This window comes from Hippoglossus stenolepis, chromosome 1 (genome assembly GCF_022539355.2).
Source record: "Hippoglossus stenolepis isolate QCI-W04-F060 chromosome 1, HSTE1.2, whole genome shotgun sequence".
Taxonomy (NCBI): Eukaryota; Metazoa; Chordata; class Actinopteri; order Pleuronectiformes; family Pleuronectidae; genus Hippoglossus; species Hippoglossus stenolepis.
This window is the reverse complement of record NC_061483.1, coordinates 7,454,612-7,473,605: the sequence shown is the minus strand read 5'-3', so window position 1 is coordinate 7,473,605 and position 18,994 is coordinate 7,454,612. Positions and strand designations below refer to the sequence as shown.

The 18,994-nt window shown below is 41.1% G+C and overlaps 1 protein-coding gene across 1 annotated transcript; it reads left to right on the top strand.

Moving 5' to 3' along the window:
• The first annotated feature begins 1,258 nt into the window (after positions 1-1,258).
• On the top strand, positions 1,259-6,571 carry tmem208 (transmembrane protein 208). Its single transcript, XM_035163911.2, has 6 exons — positions 1,259-1,446; positions 3,972-4,067; positions 4,306-4,365; positions 4,462-4,598; positions 5,663-5,747; positions 5,894-6,571. The coding sequence occupies exons 1-6, from the start codon at positions 1,441-1,443 to the stop codon at positions 6,029-6,031; spliced, it is 522 nt and encodes a 173-aa protein (XP_035019802.1). The 5' UTR covers positions 1,259-1,440; the 3' UTR covers positions 6,032-6,571.
• The last annotated feature ends 12,423 nt before the right edge of the window (positions 6,572-18,994 follow it).

Genomic DNA, 18,994 nt, shown 5'->3' with positions numbered 1-18,994 from the left:
TACCCTCTGTGGCAGTGCTTCCCACGCAGAGTCCTCCTAGAAGGACAGCTTGAAATGGACCTTGCCTTCACTGCTAAACTGAAGAGCCCGCAAGTGATGCACAGTCGGATCTCCAGCTTTTTTGCCTGGTCTGATGCTAACGAAGTAAGATCCAATCATTTTCAGGAACTCATCATGCTTGAGCACCTTCACATGGTAAGGTGATGGCCTGATTCTTGCAGTCTGGAGTATGATTACGTAGTCTCTCAGGGTGAAGATATCCGTAACTATTTTGCGTTCAATAATACTATGCATGCTGTCACACTCCATTTGTGTGTGCCCTGCAACAAGTTATTTCTGTGTTATTAGTACCCCATATTTCCTTGCAAGCTCAGAGAATGCATTCGCCACACATGCATTGCGGTTCTGATAACCGCAACCGTCGCTCCACACTATGATCTCCTTGAGTTCTGGATGGTCTTTGATTAAGGTATTGCCTGCTCCATCTGAAACAGAGTCTTGGCCTGGTACATGCTTCATCTCTTCAACGATGGTCTCATTGTCATTTTCAGTGGATGAGGCCTGATCGGTGTTAGAATTGTCCAGTGCATCTCCTACCAAAAAGGAAAAACATTTCAACCCTTTGAGGCGTACAGTCACAAATGTGTGATCATTCTGAAACACATTCATTGCCTTGTGGTCACTTGTATTAAGCTACATCGGGGATTCTCTAGGCACTGCACAACAGGCATACTATAATACCGGTCAAAAGATGTTATGATTACTAATATTATTAAATAAAATCACAAAAGTAAAGAGGATCCTTTGTAATTTTTTAGTTATACACATAATTTCTAGCTGTTAGATTACAATACGGTATTCAAATCTTTCTTAATTCGATCATGTAATGTGGAAAAAATGAGACAAGAGCTTTAGATGAAATATTGTTTGAAAAGACAGAAAAGAGTTCACAGAAAGCCTGTCACTTGTAACAACCACTTGTTTACCAGAGGGGGCATCATGAGGAGAGGATTTAGGCAAAAAATCATTTTGGTCTAAAAATGACTTAGGCCATACAATGATAGTAATGGATGGATGGACAATAAATAAAGTAAGATAATACAAACTAAAACAAAATATATGAAGTAATAGATGGATGGAAAATGACATAAAATAAAATACCAGCAGATGTCACCCTGCAACCAAGTCTCACGAGCCGCTCTCGCGCTCTGCTCCACTCGAATGAGGCCGACCGCGTACTGATGACGTCGATCTCCAGCGCCGGAAATGTCAAGTGTCAGGATTTGCCGAGTGCTGATGTGGTCCAAGAGATTTCACGCAGGCAGATTCGTGGTTTGGTGTTTGGTGTTTTAAATGCAGTGACACGGAGACGGAGAGAAGAGGCGACACACAGAAGTTCATGTGAAGAGCGAGCAGCTGCAGCAGCGGGTCACAGAGCGAATGGCGGTGAGAGAATCACACACATGTTGAGACTACAACCCTGTAGTCCTGTTCTCTATCCAGCTGTGGTCCTGTTCTCTATTCACCTGTAGTCCTGTTCCTGTAGTCCTGTTCTCTATCCAGCTGTAGTCCTGTTCTCTATCCAGCTGTAGTCCTGTTCTCTATCCAGCTGTAGTCCTGTTCTCTATCCAGCTGTGGTCCTGTTCTTCATTCACCTGTAGTCCTGTTCTCTATCCAGCTGTGGTCCTGTTCTCTATCCAGCTGTGGTCCTGTTCTCTATTCACCTGTAGTCCTGTTCTCTATTCACCTGTAGTCCTGTTCCTGTAGTCCTGTTCTCTATTCACCTGTAGTCCTGTTCTCCATTCACCTGTAGTCCTGTTCTCTATCCACCTGTGGTCCTGTTCTCCATTCACCTGTAGTCCTGTTCTCTATCCACCTGTAGTCCTGTTCTCTATTCACCTGTAGTCCTGTTCCTGTAGTCCTGTTCTCTATCCAGCTGTGGTCCTGTTCTCTATCCAGCTGTGGTCCTGTTCTCTATTCACCTGTTGTCCTGTTCTCTATCAACCTTTAGTCCTGTTCTCTATCCAGCTGTAGTCCTGTTCTCTATTCACCTGTAGTCCTGTTCTCTATTCATCTTTAGTCCTGTTCTCTATTCACCTGTAGTCCTGTTCCTGTAGTCTTGTTATCTGTTCACCTGTAGTCTTGTTCTCTATCCAGCTGTAGTCCTGTTCTCTATTCACCTGTTGTCCTGTTCTCTATCCAGCTGTGGTCCTGTTCTCCATTCACCTGTAGTCCTGTTCTCTATTCATCTTTAGTCCTGTTCTCTATTCACCTGTAGTCCTGTTCCTGTAGTCTTGTTCTCTGTTCACCTGTAGTCTTGTTCTCTATCCAGCTGTGGTCCTGTTCTCCATTCACCTGTAGTCCTGTTCTCTATTCACCTGTAGTCCTGTTCTCCTTTCACCTGTAGTCCTGTTCTCCATTCACCTTTAGTCCTGTTCCTGTAGTCCTGTTCTCCATTCACCTGTAGTCCTGTTCTCTGTCCAGCTGTGGTCATGTTCTCTATTCACCTGTAGTCCTGTTCTCCTTTCACCTGTAGTCCTGTTCTCCATTCACCTGTAGTCCTGTTCTCTATTCACCTGTAGTCCTGTTCTCTATTCACTTGTAGTCCTGTTCTCCATTCACCTGTAGTCCTGTTCTCTGTCCAGCTGTGTCCTGTTCTCCATTCACCTGTAGTCCTGTTCTCCATTCACCTGTAGTCCTGTTCTCTATTCACCTGTAGTCCTGTTCTCCATTCCCTGTAGTCCTGTTCTCTATTAACCTGTAGTCCTGTTCTCTGTCCAGCTGTGGTCCTGTTCTCTATTCACCTGTAGTCCTGTTCTCTATTCACCTGTAGTCCTGTTCTCTATTCACCTGTAGTCCTGTTCTCCTTTCACCTGTAGTCCTGTTCTCCATTCACCTGTAGTCCTGTTCTCCATTCACCTGTAGTCCTGTTCTCTATTCACCTGTAGTCCTGTTCTCTATTCACCTGTAGTCCTGTTCTCCATTCACCTGTAGTCCTGTTCTCCATTCACCTGTAGTCCTGTTCTCTATTCACCTGTAGTCCTGTTCTCTATTCACCTGTAGTCCTGTTCTCCATTCACCTGTAGTCCTGTTCTCTATTCACCTGTAGTCCTGTTCTCTATTCACCTGTAGTCCTGTTCTCTATTCACCTGTAGTCCTGTTCTCCATTCACCTGTAGTCCTGTTCTCCATTCACCTGTAGTCCTGTTCTCCATTCACCTGTAGTCCTGTTCTCCATTCACCTGTAGTCCTGTTCTCCATTCATCTTTAGTCCTTTTCTCCATCCATCTGTAGTTGTAGAATAAACACCTTTTCTACACCGACACATGAATTCATACAGATTCTTCTCAGTTACAATAAGTCTAATGGGTCCACATAATATTTTAACAACTTCTAGAATAAAAGGCCTTGGAAGGTTATTAAAAAAGACTTAGAATTTGTATTTGTTTGAAGCCCACATCCTCATTTGTGAAAACACAAAAATGGCAGTTGCATTGATTTTAGTTTTTTGAGTTAAAATAACAACAACAACAACAGCTGGGAATGTTCCCTTATTGAATTGAAGAAGAATGAATGTGGCTGTGAAGTCAATGTATTATATGTTGAACTGCTGAAGGTAGATAAGAGTAATAAGACTAATAGAGAAACAACTCTGGTGGTTTTTGTGGTATTGATCTATAATTAAAAGCGAGAGCTTTGATTTTATTTCCCAAGTCACATGAATGCTGAATAACGATTTAGGTTTTTATTTCTAATTAGCTATAGATTTAATATCTTAACATTTGAAGCCACAAAAATCACACAAGTGAAGATTTATTGTTATTTATCAAATTTACCACCACCAGAAAGCAGGAGGTCTGGTCGAGAACCAGGAGAAGTTCATGTCTGAAAGAGAATTTACTGCCGTCAGTGTTTGGGATTGAAACACAGACGAATATTACTGAACCTGCTTTTTTGTGTTTTGTTCAACAGCCCAAAGGGAAAGTCGGCACGAAGGGAAAGAAGCAGATCTACGAGGAGAACGAGTCCACTCTGAAGTTCTACATAAGAGTCATCCTCGGAGCGAACGTAAGAACACAAGTGTTATTTGGTTTGTGTTTTTGTTCAGTGAGATTTTATTACATCTTCTTTACTTCACTGAGAACTGTTCTTTGTTTCTGTCCTTGTTGTCACTGCATCAGGTTCCATCCAACACAAACTGATCAGTTATCAAAATAGTTGACACTTACTATTCGGTTGATTAATAAATTGATGAATTGACTAAATGCTGAAGCTCTATTTTATTCTGTTCTGCTCCTCACCGTAGGCGATATACACTACCGTAAATCTTTTGGTTTTCTACAGCTCATCTACCTTTTGGACATGGGTGAGTCTGTTGTATTAAGAGGATTTAAAATCCTCATATTCACTGATCTAATGCGAGTGTCCGTCCTGGAACCTAAACCTTGTATTGCTCCCGCAGCTGCTGCTCATGTTTGCATTAGCCGTATATGTCGGGAGTTACCGCTCCATGACTGCGATGGCCAAGGCAGTGTTTGCTGAGGATGGAAGTCTCCTGGACGGGGGAATCGACCTGAACATGGAGCAGGGAATGGCAGAGTGAGTCATCTCCAAAATACAGACGGGATTCTTTTTGCACTTTGTTGTTTTATCCAGAGGGACGAACACTAAAGCGTCGGGTAACTGGAAAAATAGCATCAAGAACACAAGATGCAAAAGGTCACTATGAAGACTTTCAGTGTACATACAGTAAATATTGATGCTGTCAAATGTTACTTTGCTCTCACAGCAGCGATTCGTCTTGTGAGTAATCGTGAGGGGCTGGTGGATGTTTTTTTTTTTTGCCCTGGGTTTCACCTATCAGGCTACATTCAGTCTGTCCTAACCCTCTGATTGATGAAACATGGTGTAGACAGGAAGCTCTGCAGACAATACTCAGGACAGAAAAACACCGCTCACCCTCCTCCGCTGCAGAAAGTAATCACATTTATGTCTTGATTTGGATGTGACGATGTTAAATGTAAAATTCAAAATAAAACTTACCTCACTTCTGCATCAGTCAGTGCTGAGGCAGCCGGGGACGGTGTTCCTGAGACGAGAATTTATTGTTAGAAGAAAAATATTTTAGTCTCAGGGTCTCTATTATTCTGTATTTATTAATTCTGTATATGGTTACCACAAGTAGCATAACGGGAAATTGTTTAATTTTTAATTCATTAAAATCCCACCAGTCTGACTGTCGAAAAAAACAGTGAACTCGCACTCAAATGCACAATATTCTTTGTGGCAATAATTTACCTGCACCTTAAGACTGCTGCTATTGCATGTGTATCTATATGTGTGTGTGTTTGTGTAATATTGTTCTGTTATTAAGTTAACCTTCATATTATTTGTATGTTTAATCTTGTTTTTTTTTGTTTTTGTGTAAGAAAATGTATGAAGTTTTATCCTCGTTTCTCCGTATTCAGTCTTAAGGCACAAAGACCACTTCATCCTTTTCCAGTTTAATATAAAAACGTCTAAATAAATAGCAGCTTTATGTTTTTTCCTCTGGTTAAATAAACCACAGCCAATGAAACTAAACAGACACCCTTGATGTTGAGCTGCCTCTGTGTGCACCAGCGATAATTTCTCACCTGTGTGTTTTTGTGCTCTGGTTTCAGGCACCTGAAGGACGTCGTCCTGCTCACAGCCATCGTTCAAGTGCTCAGCATAATCTCCTCTTATTTCTGGTACCTCTGGTTTCTGGTATGAGCTTTTCTACATGTTGTTCTGTGTCTAGTTCCCCTGATAAATCTTGTGAGATAGCTGCTGTTTCTCAGCCTAATTGTTTTCCTGATGTCTGATAATCTGATCTTCGTCCTGTGTGTGTGTGTGTGTGTGTGTGCTTTCAGGCCCCGGCTCGAGCCGTGCACCTGCTATGGGTGAACTTCTTGGGCCCCTGGTTTATGGCAGACAGCCCATCAGCGCCAGAGGAAGTGAACGAGAAGAAGCAGAGGAGACAGGAGCGCAGACAGATGAAGAGATTCTGATGGTGCAGAGCAGACGGAGCAGTATTTTTTATACACAGAATCTAATATACAGATAGCTAGGAACTCATAAGTTATTCAGGATGAAATTTTGTTATTAAATTAAACTCAATCCAAATCTGATACAGTGGGATCTTGTTTTCCATGTTTTCTTCCTGCCTTCTCTTATAATCCAATTTTCTCCTTAAATTATGAAATGAAATGTTCCCTGTTTGGATTATGTCACTGTCTAAATATCATTTGTCATCATGCGGAGATTTAAGAGCTTTTGTGTTGTACGGCCCCGTTACACTGCCCCCTGAGGATTTCCTTTCTCTTACACCCTGTATACCCCCAAGAACGCAAATGAGTCCAAACTGAATTTGTTCCGTCAGTGCCACTTTTTTCATTGTGCATCTTTGTATTTTTTACTCTCTGGTCCGACAGAACTCATCGATCCTTCGTTGCACAACTGAGTGATTTCATTCTTGAGCTGGTAAAATCAACTGGTTATAAATCAAGTTTTTACTGGGAACATTTTTGCAATAAAAATCTGTATCACAATGTCTTTCCAGATTTTTTGAGTCATGCTCTCTGTGTTGTTGTTTTTCAAGCCGTGTCCGTTCAGTCACGACTTAATGTACTGAGCAAGTGTTATAAATGTTCCTTGATGCTAAAAGTAGCTTTAGTTGCCTTAATAAATACATTTAACACATTGTTTACTTGCTGGACCCAACTGAAAGGTTTTCTAATATGTTTCATGGCGAGATGTGAAATTCTCACCTCCTCAGTCAAACGTGGGACACAATCCTGACCCTAACCCAATTTGTTATGCTTTATAAACTTAGAGGTGATCATTTTAACGTTTGTTGTCTCGTCTTTTTCTACACAAGTGAAACTAACAAAAGAGTCTGGGCCATCTCTGGGTTTAACAGTATTTGAATGGTCTCAAAATAAATATAATAATACATTTATCAAGACAGTACTTTTTCAAAAACAAATTTACAAAGTGCTTTTCACGATTTCCAACAGGATTACAACTGAACAAGAAACAAGGAAGAAATTAAATGTATTCATTTGATTCAAATTAAGATATTTCTATTTCATAAGAAAAATGATATCGGAGCAGGACCCCAGCTAAGACTGAGGATGTGTGAGTTCATGAGTTAATGTCTTTCTTCACTGGTCCACTCTTATAAACACTTCATCAACAGACATTGGTCTGGTATTAGCCAGGAGGGAATCCATTACATTTTTCACAGTGGATCTGATTAAAGGAGCTGATCCATGTATGTTTATCACTTTCCTTAACATTGCAAGATACTTTTTTTTTTTACATTTTTGTCAATTTTGTAGGAAATAATGTTTTGGTCTTATCATAAATCTGACATTTTGAGGACTGTTTGGACTTGGCGGAGGTATGAGCTCTACTGAGAAGCCGTTCCTTGCTGCTGTAACAGGAATTTTCCATCCGTCTGTCTATCTGTCTATCCCAGCTTTAAAGGCAACCAAAAGTTTATTTCAACTATTTTCATGTCATAACTCTACTTTGGGGCTGCAACTAGTTATTTTTAGATTAATCAGTTACTTGATTGATCTATAAAATGTCAAATTGGGAACATAACATAACATAATAACAGTCTGATCAAAAATGAACCAATCTATTTAGCTTGATATGTGATTTTGAGAAATAAACCATCATCAAAGCACTTCCTGAATGATGTGGCAGCTTCAGGCTGCACACAGACGGCACACAGCACAATCTTAAAAAGTTCTTGACATGTAGACAGACTATGTCAGATTTAAGAAGTGGAACCTCACATTGAAGTCACCGGCTGCAGCGCTCCAGACATAATCTCGTCTCTTTCTTGAAACTGCTCACATATGTTGGGATTAGCGATTTTTGAGATGGGAGCTGACAAATCAATGCACAGACGACAGTTTAATCCCCTGATACTGAGGAGATCTGGTGCACGGCCACGTTTCTGTTTCCATCCGGTGAGCTGAGCCGCGTCCTCAGGCGAACATGTTGTTTATTGTCAGGAACCCTAAGTGACTTTATACAGTCGATCCAAGTGTTGACAAAGTGTATTCAGTGATTATGTTCATGCTCAGACTCCAAAGAGAGTGAGTGGGCCGGCTAAGCCCAGATCTGCTCCCAGTGTAATTACAGATTTCTCATCATTGTACCATCCGTGCTTACCCAACCCGACAAGCTACAACCTGCATCCTCCAGGTCTGAGGGGGAACCACTGCGATGGTGTTGAAAAGAAAACAAGCTCACAAAGGAATAAAAAAAAAAAACTCATTATTTTCTACCCAACTTTATACTTCTTCTGCATCATCAACGTCCCCACGAGCTCTTTTTCAAAATGACTGCTTTTACTTTGCCTGCCCTCCTTCATTCCAGCCCTGTGGTCCTCTACTGTCTCTATTATAGGGTTATAAACAAAGTAACCAAAATTAGAGCAGCACGGCATCCAGTTGTCAGGGCCAATCCCAGATGTGGGCTCTGAGAGGGACCATGCTGCAGTGTAATTTAGCACTGGGGCCACTTACTTGCACGTAACCCCACCCCCCCAAAAAACTCACATATGTACTTTTAGTGTTCTGACTCGTGTGTTTTGCAGAATCCTCAGAAAAAGCATTTGCACGACACTTTTTGGGTTGTAAAATGGACAAATAATCTGTTTTGTTTTTTCAAATGCAAACCCATTTTTTCTCTTCCTCGTATTGTCTCGCTTTTGAGGAGTATATGTGTGAAAATAACTTTACTGCCTGTGAGAGTCCCCATCTTGGCTGCTGGTTCTAGATGGAGGGGAAATAAAAGAGTGGGAGAGTGAGGTTCTTGTTTACCATGGCAGTAAAGACGCATCCATCCTGACGAGACGAAATCAGGGAGTTGAAGTTACATTCCGTTCTCTCGTCTCTGTGACTCGGTTTCATGTGATAACCTTTAAAAAACTCAGCGGTTCAAACCCATTATGACTGTGAGAATTAAACAAAAGTCTAAAAAGCGGGGAGTCCCGGTGATAAGCAGACGTCAGCGGAGCCTTTTGTCTCATTGGCTGCAGCAACAGATCATGGCCTCCACATTCGAGATCCCTTTCCACTCACGGATCCAGACAAAACAGGAAATTCGGGGGCATTTGGGCAACAGTGGAGCCTTTGACCCCTGAACTGCAGCACTCCCTGTCTTTGAAGTCAGGGGAGTGAATCACAAGCAATTACATGCGATGCAGAGTGTGTTCCCTCGACCTCTCAGCCTCCGCTGTGTAAACAGAATCAGAGCGGTGTTTGGCAGAGCCGTGGGTGTAGTCCTCCTCCTGAAGTTCATCATTTCAACCTTGTTTTGACTCTGGACTGAAGTGACCAAAACACCGAGCACCCTCTGGGTTAAAGGAGCGGCCGGGATCAGCACACGGCACAAAGAAGAGAAAAGAGTAAAGCAAAGACCCAGCAACTCTCGGGTTTATTCATGATCCACATGTTCTGTTGCTACTAACAAATAAGCATTGCTATTTCCAGCATCATCCTTTTAGCTTAAAGACGACACCGGCCGGGGAGAATTCACAGCTCCAACCATGGCCTTAAAAGGAAGCTGACAAGAATTACTGCTGCATTTCACTTGGGCGTGTGTGTGTGTGTGTGTGTGTGTGTGTGTGTGTGTGTGTGTGTGTGTGTGTGTGTGTGTGTGTGTGTGTGTGTGTGTGTGTGTGTGTGTGTGTGTGTGTGTGTGTGTGTGTGTGTGAAAAAGTATCTTGATCATCAGACTTGGTGGCGAATACTCCACCTTCCTCTGAGCTTGTCACCTCTGTTTAACCTCTCACTCCGTCTCCTGCCAGCACGTCATCTGCTCCTGTTTGTCATCGGCTGCGAGCTGAAGACAGATATGATGAATCAATAAAAACCGTGGACCTCTCATCTGTTAATGCGCTACAGCTATTAGCAGATTAATTTAAGATATCAGAACGTTTCACTTCACTTTATGACGCTCAGAGGTGTTTATGGGCCAAGCTCTGCTGCTTTGGAAATATTGGCCAATAACACATGGGTTATGATGGATGAGGTATCTGCACATCAACACCTCCCCAACAACCATCTCTCCTGTTCTCTCCCCATAAATTAATAATAATACTCTGCACGTTTGTCTCAGACAAGATCTCAACTTGTTCCCACAAAATAATAACTGATATATAATCTTTTGGGACTTCAGTGGCTCCGTAATTTTACTAATTCTAACGACGCAGTCACCAACTGTGCCTTAAGTCTGACTGAGCCACTGATTGTGGGCGTTTTTCAGAAATGGAAAAGGTCATGAAAGGTCATTCGTTTCATGTTTATCTATCTATAGGAAACATAGTGCTGTCCAATCAAGAGCAACAGAAAGTTACTTCAGCACCTAAAGCTAACGTAACATACAAAAATCATGATTACAAGAATTTTACCAATAGAAAACCTGAAAATTTAATATAATAACATTAAAATTACAATTACTAATCATATTAGAAAAAAGGTTCATGTGTTTAAAGCACAAAATATTTAAGGAGAATAAAATACATGAGCATAAAAATAACTTAGCTGCAAAGGCTCAGAATGATATTTATAGGCTAAACCCTAAACTATACCAAGAATAACATCCTAGGCCCGGCCTGCAGGAAACCGTACTGGCCTATAACTTCTAACTGTAACGTTCCTACCTTTATTCTCTACCACTCCTGATATGACCTGCTGGTAACATGACAGAGAGTCGTCAGGTCAGAAACAGTTCATGTTAAAACAAAGGCAGTTGCCAGCAGAACTCATATCGAATAGAGCAGCACAGCAGAGACGACCCCCTGATCTCCACCTGAACTCTGAAAATCATCAGCATCATGACTGAAATATCCCGAGGACCTCAAGGTTTGGTTTACTGTTCAATCTGAGTTCAGCCTCGTTAGGTCATCTATATTAAGTTACTCACTGTGCGCTGCCAAATCCTCACTGCGAAGGTTATGAACTCGCAGGCATAGAAGTCCTGTTTTGTACATTTAAATGGTTCTGGCCAAAGCACCCCCATGCAGCTGCCATCTCATGATGAAATCCTTCTCTGTCAGATATCATGAGAATTAGCTTCACGTTACTCTGGATTTAGAGAAACATTATCGGCATGAAATGCATCATTGGTGGATGCGTGGATCTGCGGTAATTTAAGGACAAACTAACAAATCAACAGGGAGGCAGAAATGTCAAGTTAATATTGAATGTTCTGCTCTGGGAGCTGAATCCAGAGAAATAATAAATAATTCACGCTACACCTCGGAATGTGTTGCATTCTTACACACGTACGCACAATCTCGAGTTTCTCTCCGAACTACGTCTTATGATGCTAAATACGTTTACATTAAGGCGCACGCTTGCAGATATCTCACTCATGTCCCTGCTGCAGCGTTTCTGTGCTTTCACCTTTTATTTATTGCGTTGTTTATAATCTCAGTGAAAAGACGAAACCTTAAACCAAAGCACGAATCTGATCTGAATGAGCAGAGCTGCATGCGCGGCTGTGGCTTAGGAGGTACAGTGGGTCGTCCACTAACTAGAGGGCCTTCGGTTCGATCCCAGTCTACCCCATACAAATACATTCATATGATGAAATGCAAGCCAATATGCAATATAAGCATGACATCATATAATTAAAACAAATGATATAATGAAATTAAATAACCTGACAAAATATTAAGCTGAGTTTTAAAGGAAATTCATGTTTTAATGGTTGTAAGATTAAATATCTGGTCTGTTTTTTATTGTATATGATATAATTCATATCTTATAGTGTCTGTGTTTGTATTTAGATAGTTAAGTTTATTAGTTTCTTTAACAGGAGCAAACAAAACACAAACGTTGAGCCAGAGTCATCTTTATAACTCGTTTGCAATACAACACAACAACTGAACACTTTACACACAGTGAACCACACACACAACATCACACAAAATATACACGAATAAACAGTTCCAAAGACCAATGACTTTTACTGATTATTCTTGATTCTTGTTTAATTTGGTGATTAAAAAAATAAGTTCCATTTTTCAGCCGCTCAGACTGAGAACGCTGATTCAGGAAAAGCAGTTTTCCTGAATTTAATCAATCAATCACCTCCAAACACTTTCACTCTGATTTACAACCTGGGATTCTTTTAAAGAACTTTTTTTCTGACACTCTCTTTACTGCCCCATCACCAGGACTTTTGAGCACATTGAAAAAAGATCTCTCCACTGTATCTACTAATAAATGCATAAAATGACCCATAATGCACTTGAGTCAAGAATGAGCCAACAAAGCATTGACTTCCACAGTGTAAATCATGGACTCCAGCGACGTTACACACACTTTCAGACTCTTCTCATTAGTATCCTTCCAGCACTTGACCTCAGTGAGGATCAGCGACTGATGTTAGGATGTGATAACAGCTGAAACAGGTCACGTTTCACCGGACATTCTGTATTTTTGTTTAGATATTTGTGCTTTCATTTGGGAAAAAAAAAAGCATTGAATGGAAGGTCCTCTGTGAGTGACCACAGCAATTAGTTGCGGCGGTGGCGCCACTGTCTGCATGACTCCCGCTGAACCAGGATCAGCGAGAGACAGGCTCCATCACACTGGGTTCCCTTCCTCTTCCTTTGTTTTCATCCTGTTTCCTTCCTTGTTTTCTTAGTTACTGTTCCCCCCCAGTGGAAGTCTAAACAAAATACAATACTGTGAATGTAAACAAATGCACAAATATCATGTCGTGCAGCCTTGGCACTGACGAAATCCGGATGCGGCTTTAACAGGATCCAAGGGCAGGGATTTAGTGTCTGATTCTGGTGTCTGCGATGAAGCAGACAACGTTTAGCAGTTTTTAGATTTTTCCATGTGTTTACAGAACTAGAGTGAGCTTAATGATTCCGACAGAAACAAGATGGAATCTGAAAAAAGGAATAGTAAGCATGGGAAGAAACTTGTGTCAGCACAAGTCAGTTCATACTTCTTGCTGTGTTGCCATTTTTGTGTTTAACTTGATTCATACCGACATATTTATATATGATCTTAAATCCTAATCTCATATTCTGTCTTATTCTGATATCAAAATCTATTCTTGAATTCAATACCATGAATATAAGTGTGTTTTATCAATGAACTGGTTAAATGGGAAAAAGCGTAGACTATATATAAAGCCAAAACGTCTTGATCGCCACCTGGTGGCTGGCGACAGTACAGGTCATACATCCTGCCTCACCTGTGTTAATGGATAAGACGTGGACCAAACTAAAAAGTACAGATCAAATAAATATATTTTAGCGAATTATTACCACACTTGTATATGTTCAAGTGTTCAGGTTTCTGATAAGTTTCGTTTTAATTATTTGATGCAATAAAAATGTGATTAAAAGTCGTGATTGATACGTGATTGGACAAACTTGTGTGTAGTAAGATGGTGGTGTTAGTATCTGGGATATTTTAGCTTCATTCCTGGATTGAGGGAGGAAGTGAAGATGTGTCTTTATATACAGTGTGATTGTAAATTGAGAGGAATGTATGTTGAACAAAGTCCAGCGGAAATGATGATGATGATGATGATGATGATGATGATGATGATGATGATGATGATGATGATGATGATGATGATGATGATGATGACACATTGCATGTATATACTGTAAAAATGAAGTGAGATACTAAACATGTGAGTCTGCATTCGTGCACACAAACAGTGTGTCCATCCTGCAGCTGACGATGCAGCAGCCTGCACAGTTAGTTAACTTGGCTAATGCTTGCATTAACATTAATGAGGTTTTACACACTTTGCTAGGCAGCTTTTTTCTCCAGCGTTGTGTTACTGCGTCGCCCTTTTCAAACCCATCCATCCCCACCCACCTCATGCTATTAGACATATAATGGAAGTCGAGATTAATGGTTAATTTCCAGGAAACTCCTGTGTTCTCTCATAAAGTGCTTTCCATTAATTAGTGACTCTGTTTCTCCGGGAGGAGGGGGACAGGAGAAGAGTGATTAATGAGCTAACTGGAGCGGCCAGCGGCTCGCCTGGCCCCAGTGGTGAGCGTGAGAGTCGGACCCGCAAAGAGACAGAAACAAAATAAATATGCGGCTTTTGGAAGAAAAAAAGAAAAGAAGTGCATGGAAATTCATTGAAAGGGGAGCTGAGTGCAGTTCCAAAGGGATGGTGCAGCATTAGAGCTGAACTGTGAGTGAGAGGGCAGAGCGAGGCTCGATCATGTTCTGTGTGGAGCCAGAAGTCCAGCAGACGGAGACGGGTGTGTGCTGAGCTGAGAACTGTTAACAATGAGAGCAGCTCTGTCGGCCTCTTCTTTCACCCTCTTAACGTGCAACGCTCATTCTGCAGAAGGTTGAGATGAGATTGTGCAGTAACGTTTGGCACTAAGCAACAAACAGGCTGAATATTTGCTCGTTGGGAGGTAAGAAAACATGTGCAAATTAAGAAAACATCTTCATTAATTTGATGACACATGAGCTGCAAAAAGTCACAACACATGCAAATACAGAAAACGCTGCAAATAGCAAAAACGAACGGAAAAGCTTGTTAACTTACAAGTTGCTAGCTTAATTTACCATAGAGACTGGAAACTGTCCAATGGCAGAACCATAGACCAAACCATAAAGATGGACGACATGTCTCCACTTCTTAAATGAAGCCCAAATATCCCAGACATGGGTGCTGCCATCTTGAGCTTTGGTTACGTGCACTCAACCAATCGCTGATCAGCTGTCAATCAAGACGTTTCTCCCCATGTTTATAGCATCAAACAAATATTTAAAACCAATCTTACCTTAAAAAAGAACATATATATTTGTTTGTTTATAACAGTAGAGTGAGCCCAGGCTACTTGCTTCCCCATGCTCATTGTTTTAAGCTAAGCTAACCAGCTGCTGGCTGTAGTTTCATGTTATGATATAGGATTTGTGCTGAACTTCTCGTGAAGGAAATAAGTGTATTTTCCAAAACTGTTGAACTTTTCCTTTAAAGGTTCAGTGTGTAGAATTTAGTGACATCTAGTGGTAAGGTTGCATGTTGCAGCTGAATACCCCTCACCTCACCCTCCCCTTCCAAACATGAGAGAGAACCTGTGGAAGTATCAGTTATCGTAAAAACTCAAAAGGTTTGTCCAGTCTGGGCTACTGTAAAAAACATGGCGGCCTCCTCAGAGAGGACCCACTCCTGATGTAACTATAAAGTATTTAACTATAAAGGGCCCATTCTAGGTTGAAGAAAACAACAATTCCTACAGTTTAGATGAAACACACTCATGAAAACATCACTAGGATTATTTTCTATTCAATTTCTGCCAAAAGATTAATTTCACCTAAATCTTACACACTGGACCTTTAAGTCAGGATCAGCTCAGAGCAGATAAATATTTTAGCTGGCTAATGTTACTGAGCCTTGGCAGTGTTTTTGTGCACAGATTCCTATGGAGCTCAGATTAAGAGGGCAGCCTGGTCAGACATTATCTGCAGCGCCCCTGTATGTTTTCATAAGGGGGCCTCCCAGTCTCTCCAGTGCTGGCCTGTAAGTGGCCGGGAGTGGGCAGCAGGAGTGTTTGTGCGTGCACGAATGTTTATGTATGCATGTGTGTGAGTGCAGAGTAAACTGCCGCCTTGGTGGGGCAACACACTGTCTGCCACGTCTCTGGTTGAGAGCCATTAGGGGAGCAATGAAGCTGATGACATGTTGTTCCTGTGACAGGCCGCCTGACTCCTCTGTGCTGCCGCTGGGGCTGTGGGAGCCCGCGGGTCTGCCGCTGGACAGACACACAGACGCAGGGACGGCGTTTATTTTGGGAGGTGGTTTGGTGCCGGACACCCTGTCTACTCTCCCACCAACCTTTATACACCACCGCCCTCCCCCTCTCTAGCACACACACAAACCTTATCAACAACACACACACACACACACACACACACACACACACACACACACACACACACACACACAATCAGGAAACTTTAATTCGGCAACTAATAGGCTGACAAGTATTAAAGGTCCAGTGTGTAAGATTTAGGTGAAAGGGATCTATTGGCAGAAACTGAATATATTATTCAGTTTCAGGTATTCAGCTGCGACATGCAACTTCACCACTAGATGTCACTAAATTGAGCTGTGTAACTATCGATCATAGACTGTATGTTAAGATGGACGACATGACAGATCCCCAAAAGTGAAGCCAAAGAGTCTTGATCACCCCCTTGGTGTTGTATTTGACATGTACTTTGACTTTTTAGTTTGTTCTATGTGTTTGTTCTTTGACCTGTACTGCAGCCAGCCACAAGGGGGCATGCCAGATATATTGGCTTCACTTTTGGGAGCCAGGCCAGGGTCGCCACTAACAAATGACAACTGTATATTATAATTGGCATTTTACAAAAACAAACATACTTGTGATAATGACCCACAGTCTGGAATCCCTGGATTAAACAAGCTCACTGAATTTAAAATTGTTCAAACCAGCTCCAGCTACAAGAGTAAAGTGCTGCTTATATGATCAGTATTAATCTCTATTATCTGAACCACTGTTCTGCAGAGCGAGTATGATATTTGCACTTTTACCTACAGGCCTACTTAGGATTTATGGAATGCAGGACTTTTACTTGTAATGCAATATTTTCTACTGCAGGATTTTTTACACTGTGGTACCTGGACTTTGAGGCCACTTCAATAAAGAATCTGAACACTTCCACAGCGTGATGTGTAGCTGAGCGTTGACGACGAGGAATGTGTGCTACACCCTTTTTGATTTATGTGTTTGACTCAGCTGATGTAATAGCCCTCTTCCTTTTCATTGATAAGCTATGATGGTGATGAATAAGCTGCAGAGGACAACAATAGAAAACAGAGCTGACAGTTTGATGATGATGGTTGATGTCATTGAACTTTAAGTCTGTGATATATATTTGAAGAATGTACATGGTTGTGTGTTGTTGTTGTAAACACGTAAAAATCAAGTTTCCTATATCTGTGAATTCCAGTGGTGTTTTTTTTAAACATTGAACTGTGGACAAAACGAAGCTCTGCCAAAACGCCTCTATTCCCTCTCTGCATCTGATTGAGTTACACAGGGGAACACATTTTGAACAGGTGCCCAGTGAACCCCACACACACACACACACACACACACACACACACACACTCCTCTTCTTCCTCAACTCTCTCCTCCTGTCATTGTAACGTGACTCCCCCCTTCGTAAGCCAGCTCACATACTCCTGTGGAGTTTGGGCACACTGGTCCTGGACATGCCACACACACCCAGGATTAACTCTCCTGATATGAGGTGTGAATCGCCATCCACCGAGAGCGGCGTGCTAATCCCACGGCCACAACATCCACTTGAACCTACGCTTGTGGAGTTGTTAAAATGCCAGTCTCCAGCACTGGTGGAGGTGGTCACGTTGGCACAGAGATGAGATGCCACTGGGGGGGGAAATACCCTAACCCCCTGTTTACCCCCTTTTTATCCGCATTTACCCCTTGTTCTCTTTGCTACTAATGTTCAGCTAGTTCCTCTACTCAACTATTCTCATACTTGTACTTACTGAGCTAATAACTTCAACCATTATCCAGCAGGGTGAAAAACAACATATTGTGAATGGAATAGTTCAACAAAGTGAAGTACTTTACTGTTGCACATGGATAAATGTGCAGTGGGCCGAGACAGTTGCTTAAATATATTACGAAAAAGTGACTTAGTGTTTTGACAATATTCAAAATGTTGTTAAAACCATTTGTGCATTTAAATATAAGTTTCATATTCAATGTAATAATTAAGATAATAGTAATAATTATTATAATTTGCATCAATTATATATTATTATTGTGTTGTCGTTATTATATATTATATGAACTTGTACCATTAATTTGTGCTTTATTAATTCATTAATTTAAACTATTGACAGTTTGGAGTTATTAAAAATAAGATCCTGCATTAAATCCTGCCTCATACACATATATATTATGTATATATATATTAGTATGTATTATGTATATACTAACAGAACATGATCAGAAGGATCAGATTATATATATGTGAACACTGTTTTCAGGGTTTTCATGTTTCTGTCATGTTTCCACTCAGGGTTGATCAGTGTGATTTTCAGTGTGATCACCAGCCGCAGCGGAACATTTCAGTTTGAGCAGAGCAGGATGTTGCGTCTTTAAGAGTTAAGAAACTTGAAACCGTGTTTGCGCAACAATCAGTGCGGCTCCCAGCCGCCAAAGTGTCTAGACTGGCACATGATGGCGGGAATCAACCAATGGCTCCAGAGCTTTCCTCTGGGCCCCGAGAGAGGGGGAGGGAGAGAGAGAGAGAGAGAGAGAGAGAGAGAGAGTGAGAGAGAGAGAGAGAGAGAGAGAGAGAGAGAGAGAGAGAGAGAGAGAAAGAGAGAGAGAGAGACAGAGAGAATCAAGTCAGATGGAGTAACATGAGGTGCTGAGTTATGTTGCCTTCAAAATAAAAGCCTTGTGTTCGAGTTTGAGTAAAAACTGATTTAATGCAGGAGCCTCTGATAGATGTGTAGTTAAATTAATACATTTATTTTCTTTTTAAATAAAAGATATTTCCTGGACAGAAAGGGACATTTGAGCTTAATGAACTTTGGTTTCAAAAGTATAAGAAAATATAGGGATCTGTTCATTCTGTGTTTTTGTTTTTGTTTTGAGTCTCTGGTGGGTTATAGATCATGACGAAAGTTTTAATTGATACGTGAAATAATGTGCATACTTGTCTTTAAAGTATTTTTAAAGAAATAACAATCCTCCCCATAGTAATTAAGAAAACTACCCAGTTCTTTCCAGAAAGCTTCTCAGGAAGTTGTGGAGATATAACACAATTAATCACATTCATCTCCTGCAAAATAATATATCTTGCATATTTTTGTATGTAGTTAAATACAGTTTTCTCTTCAACAAACACATGTATGTTTCCCAGGAGTCT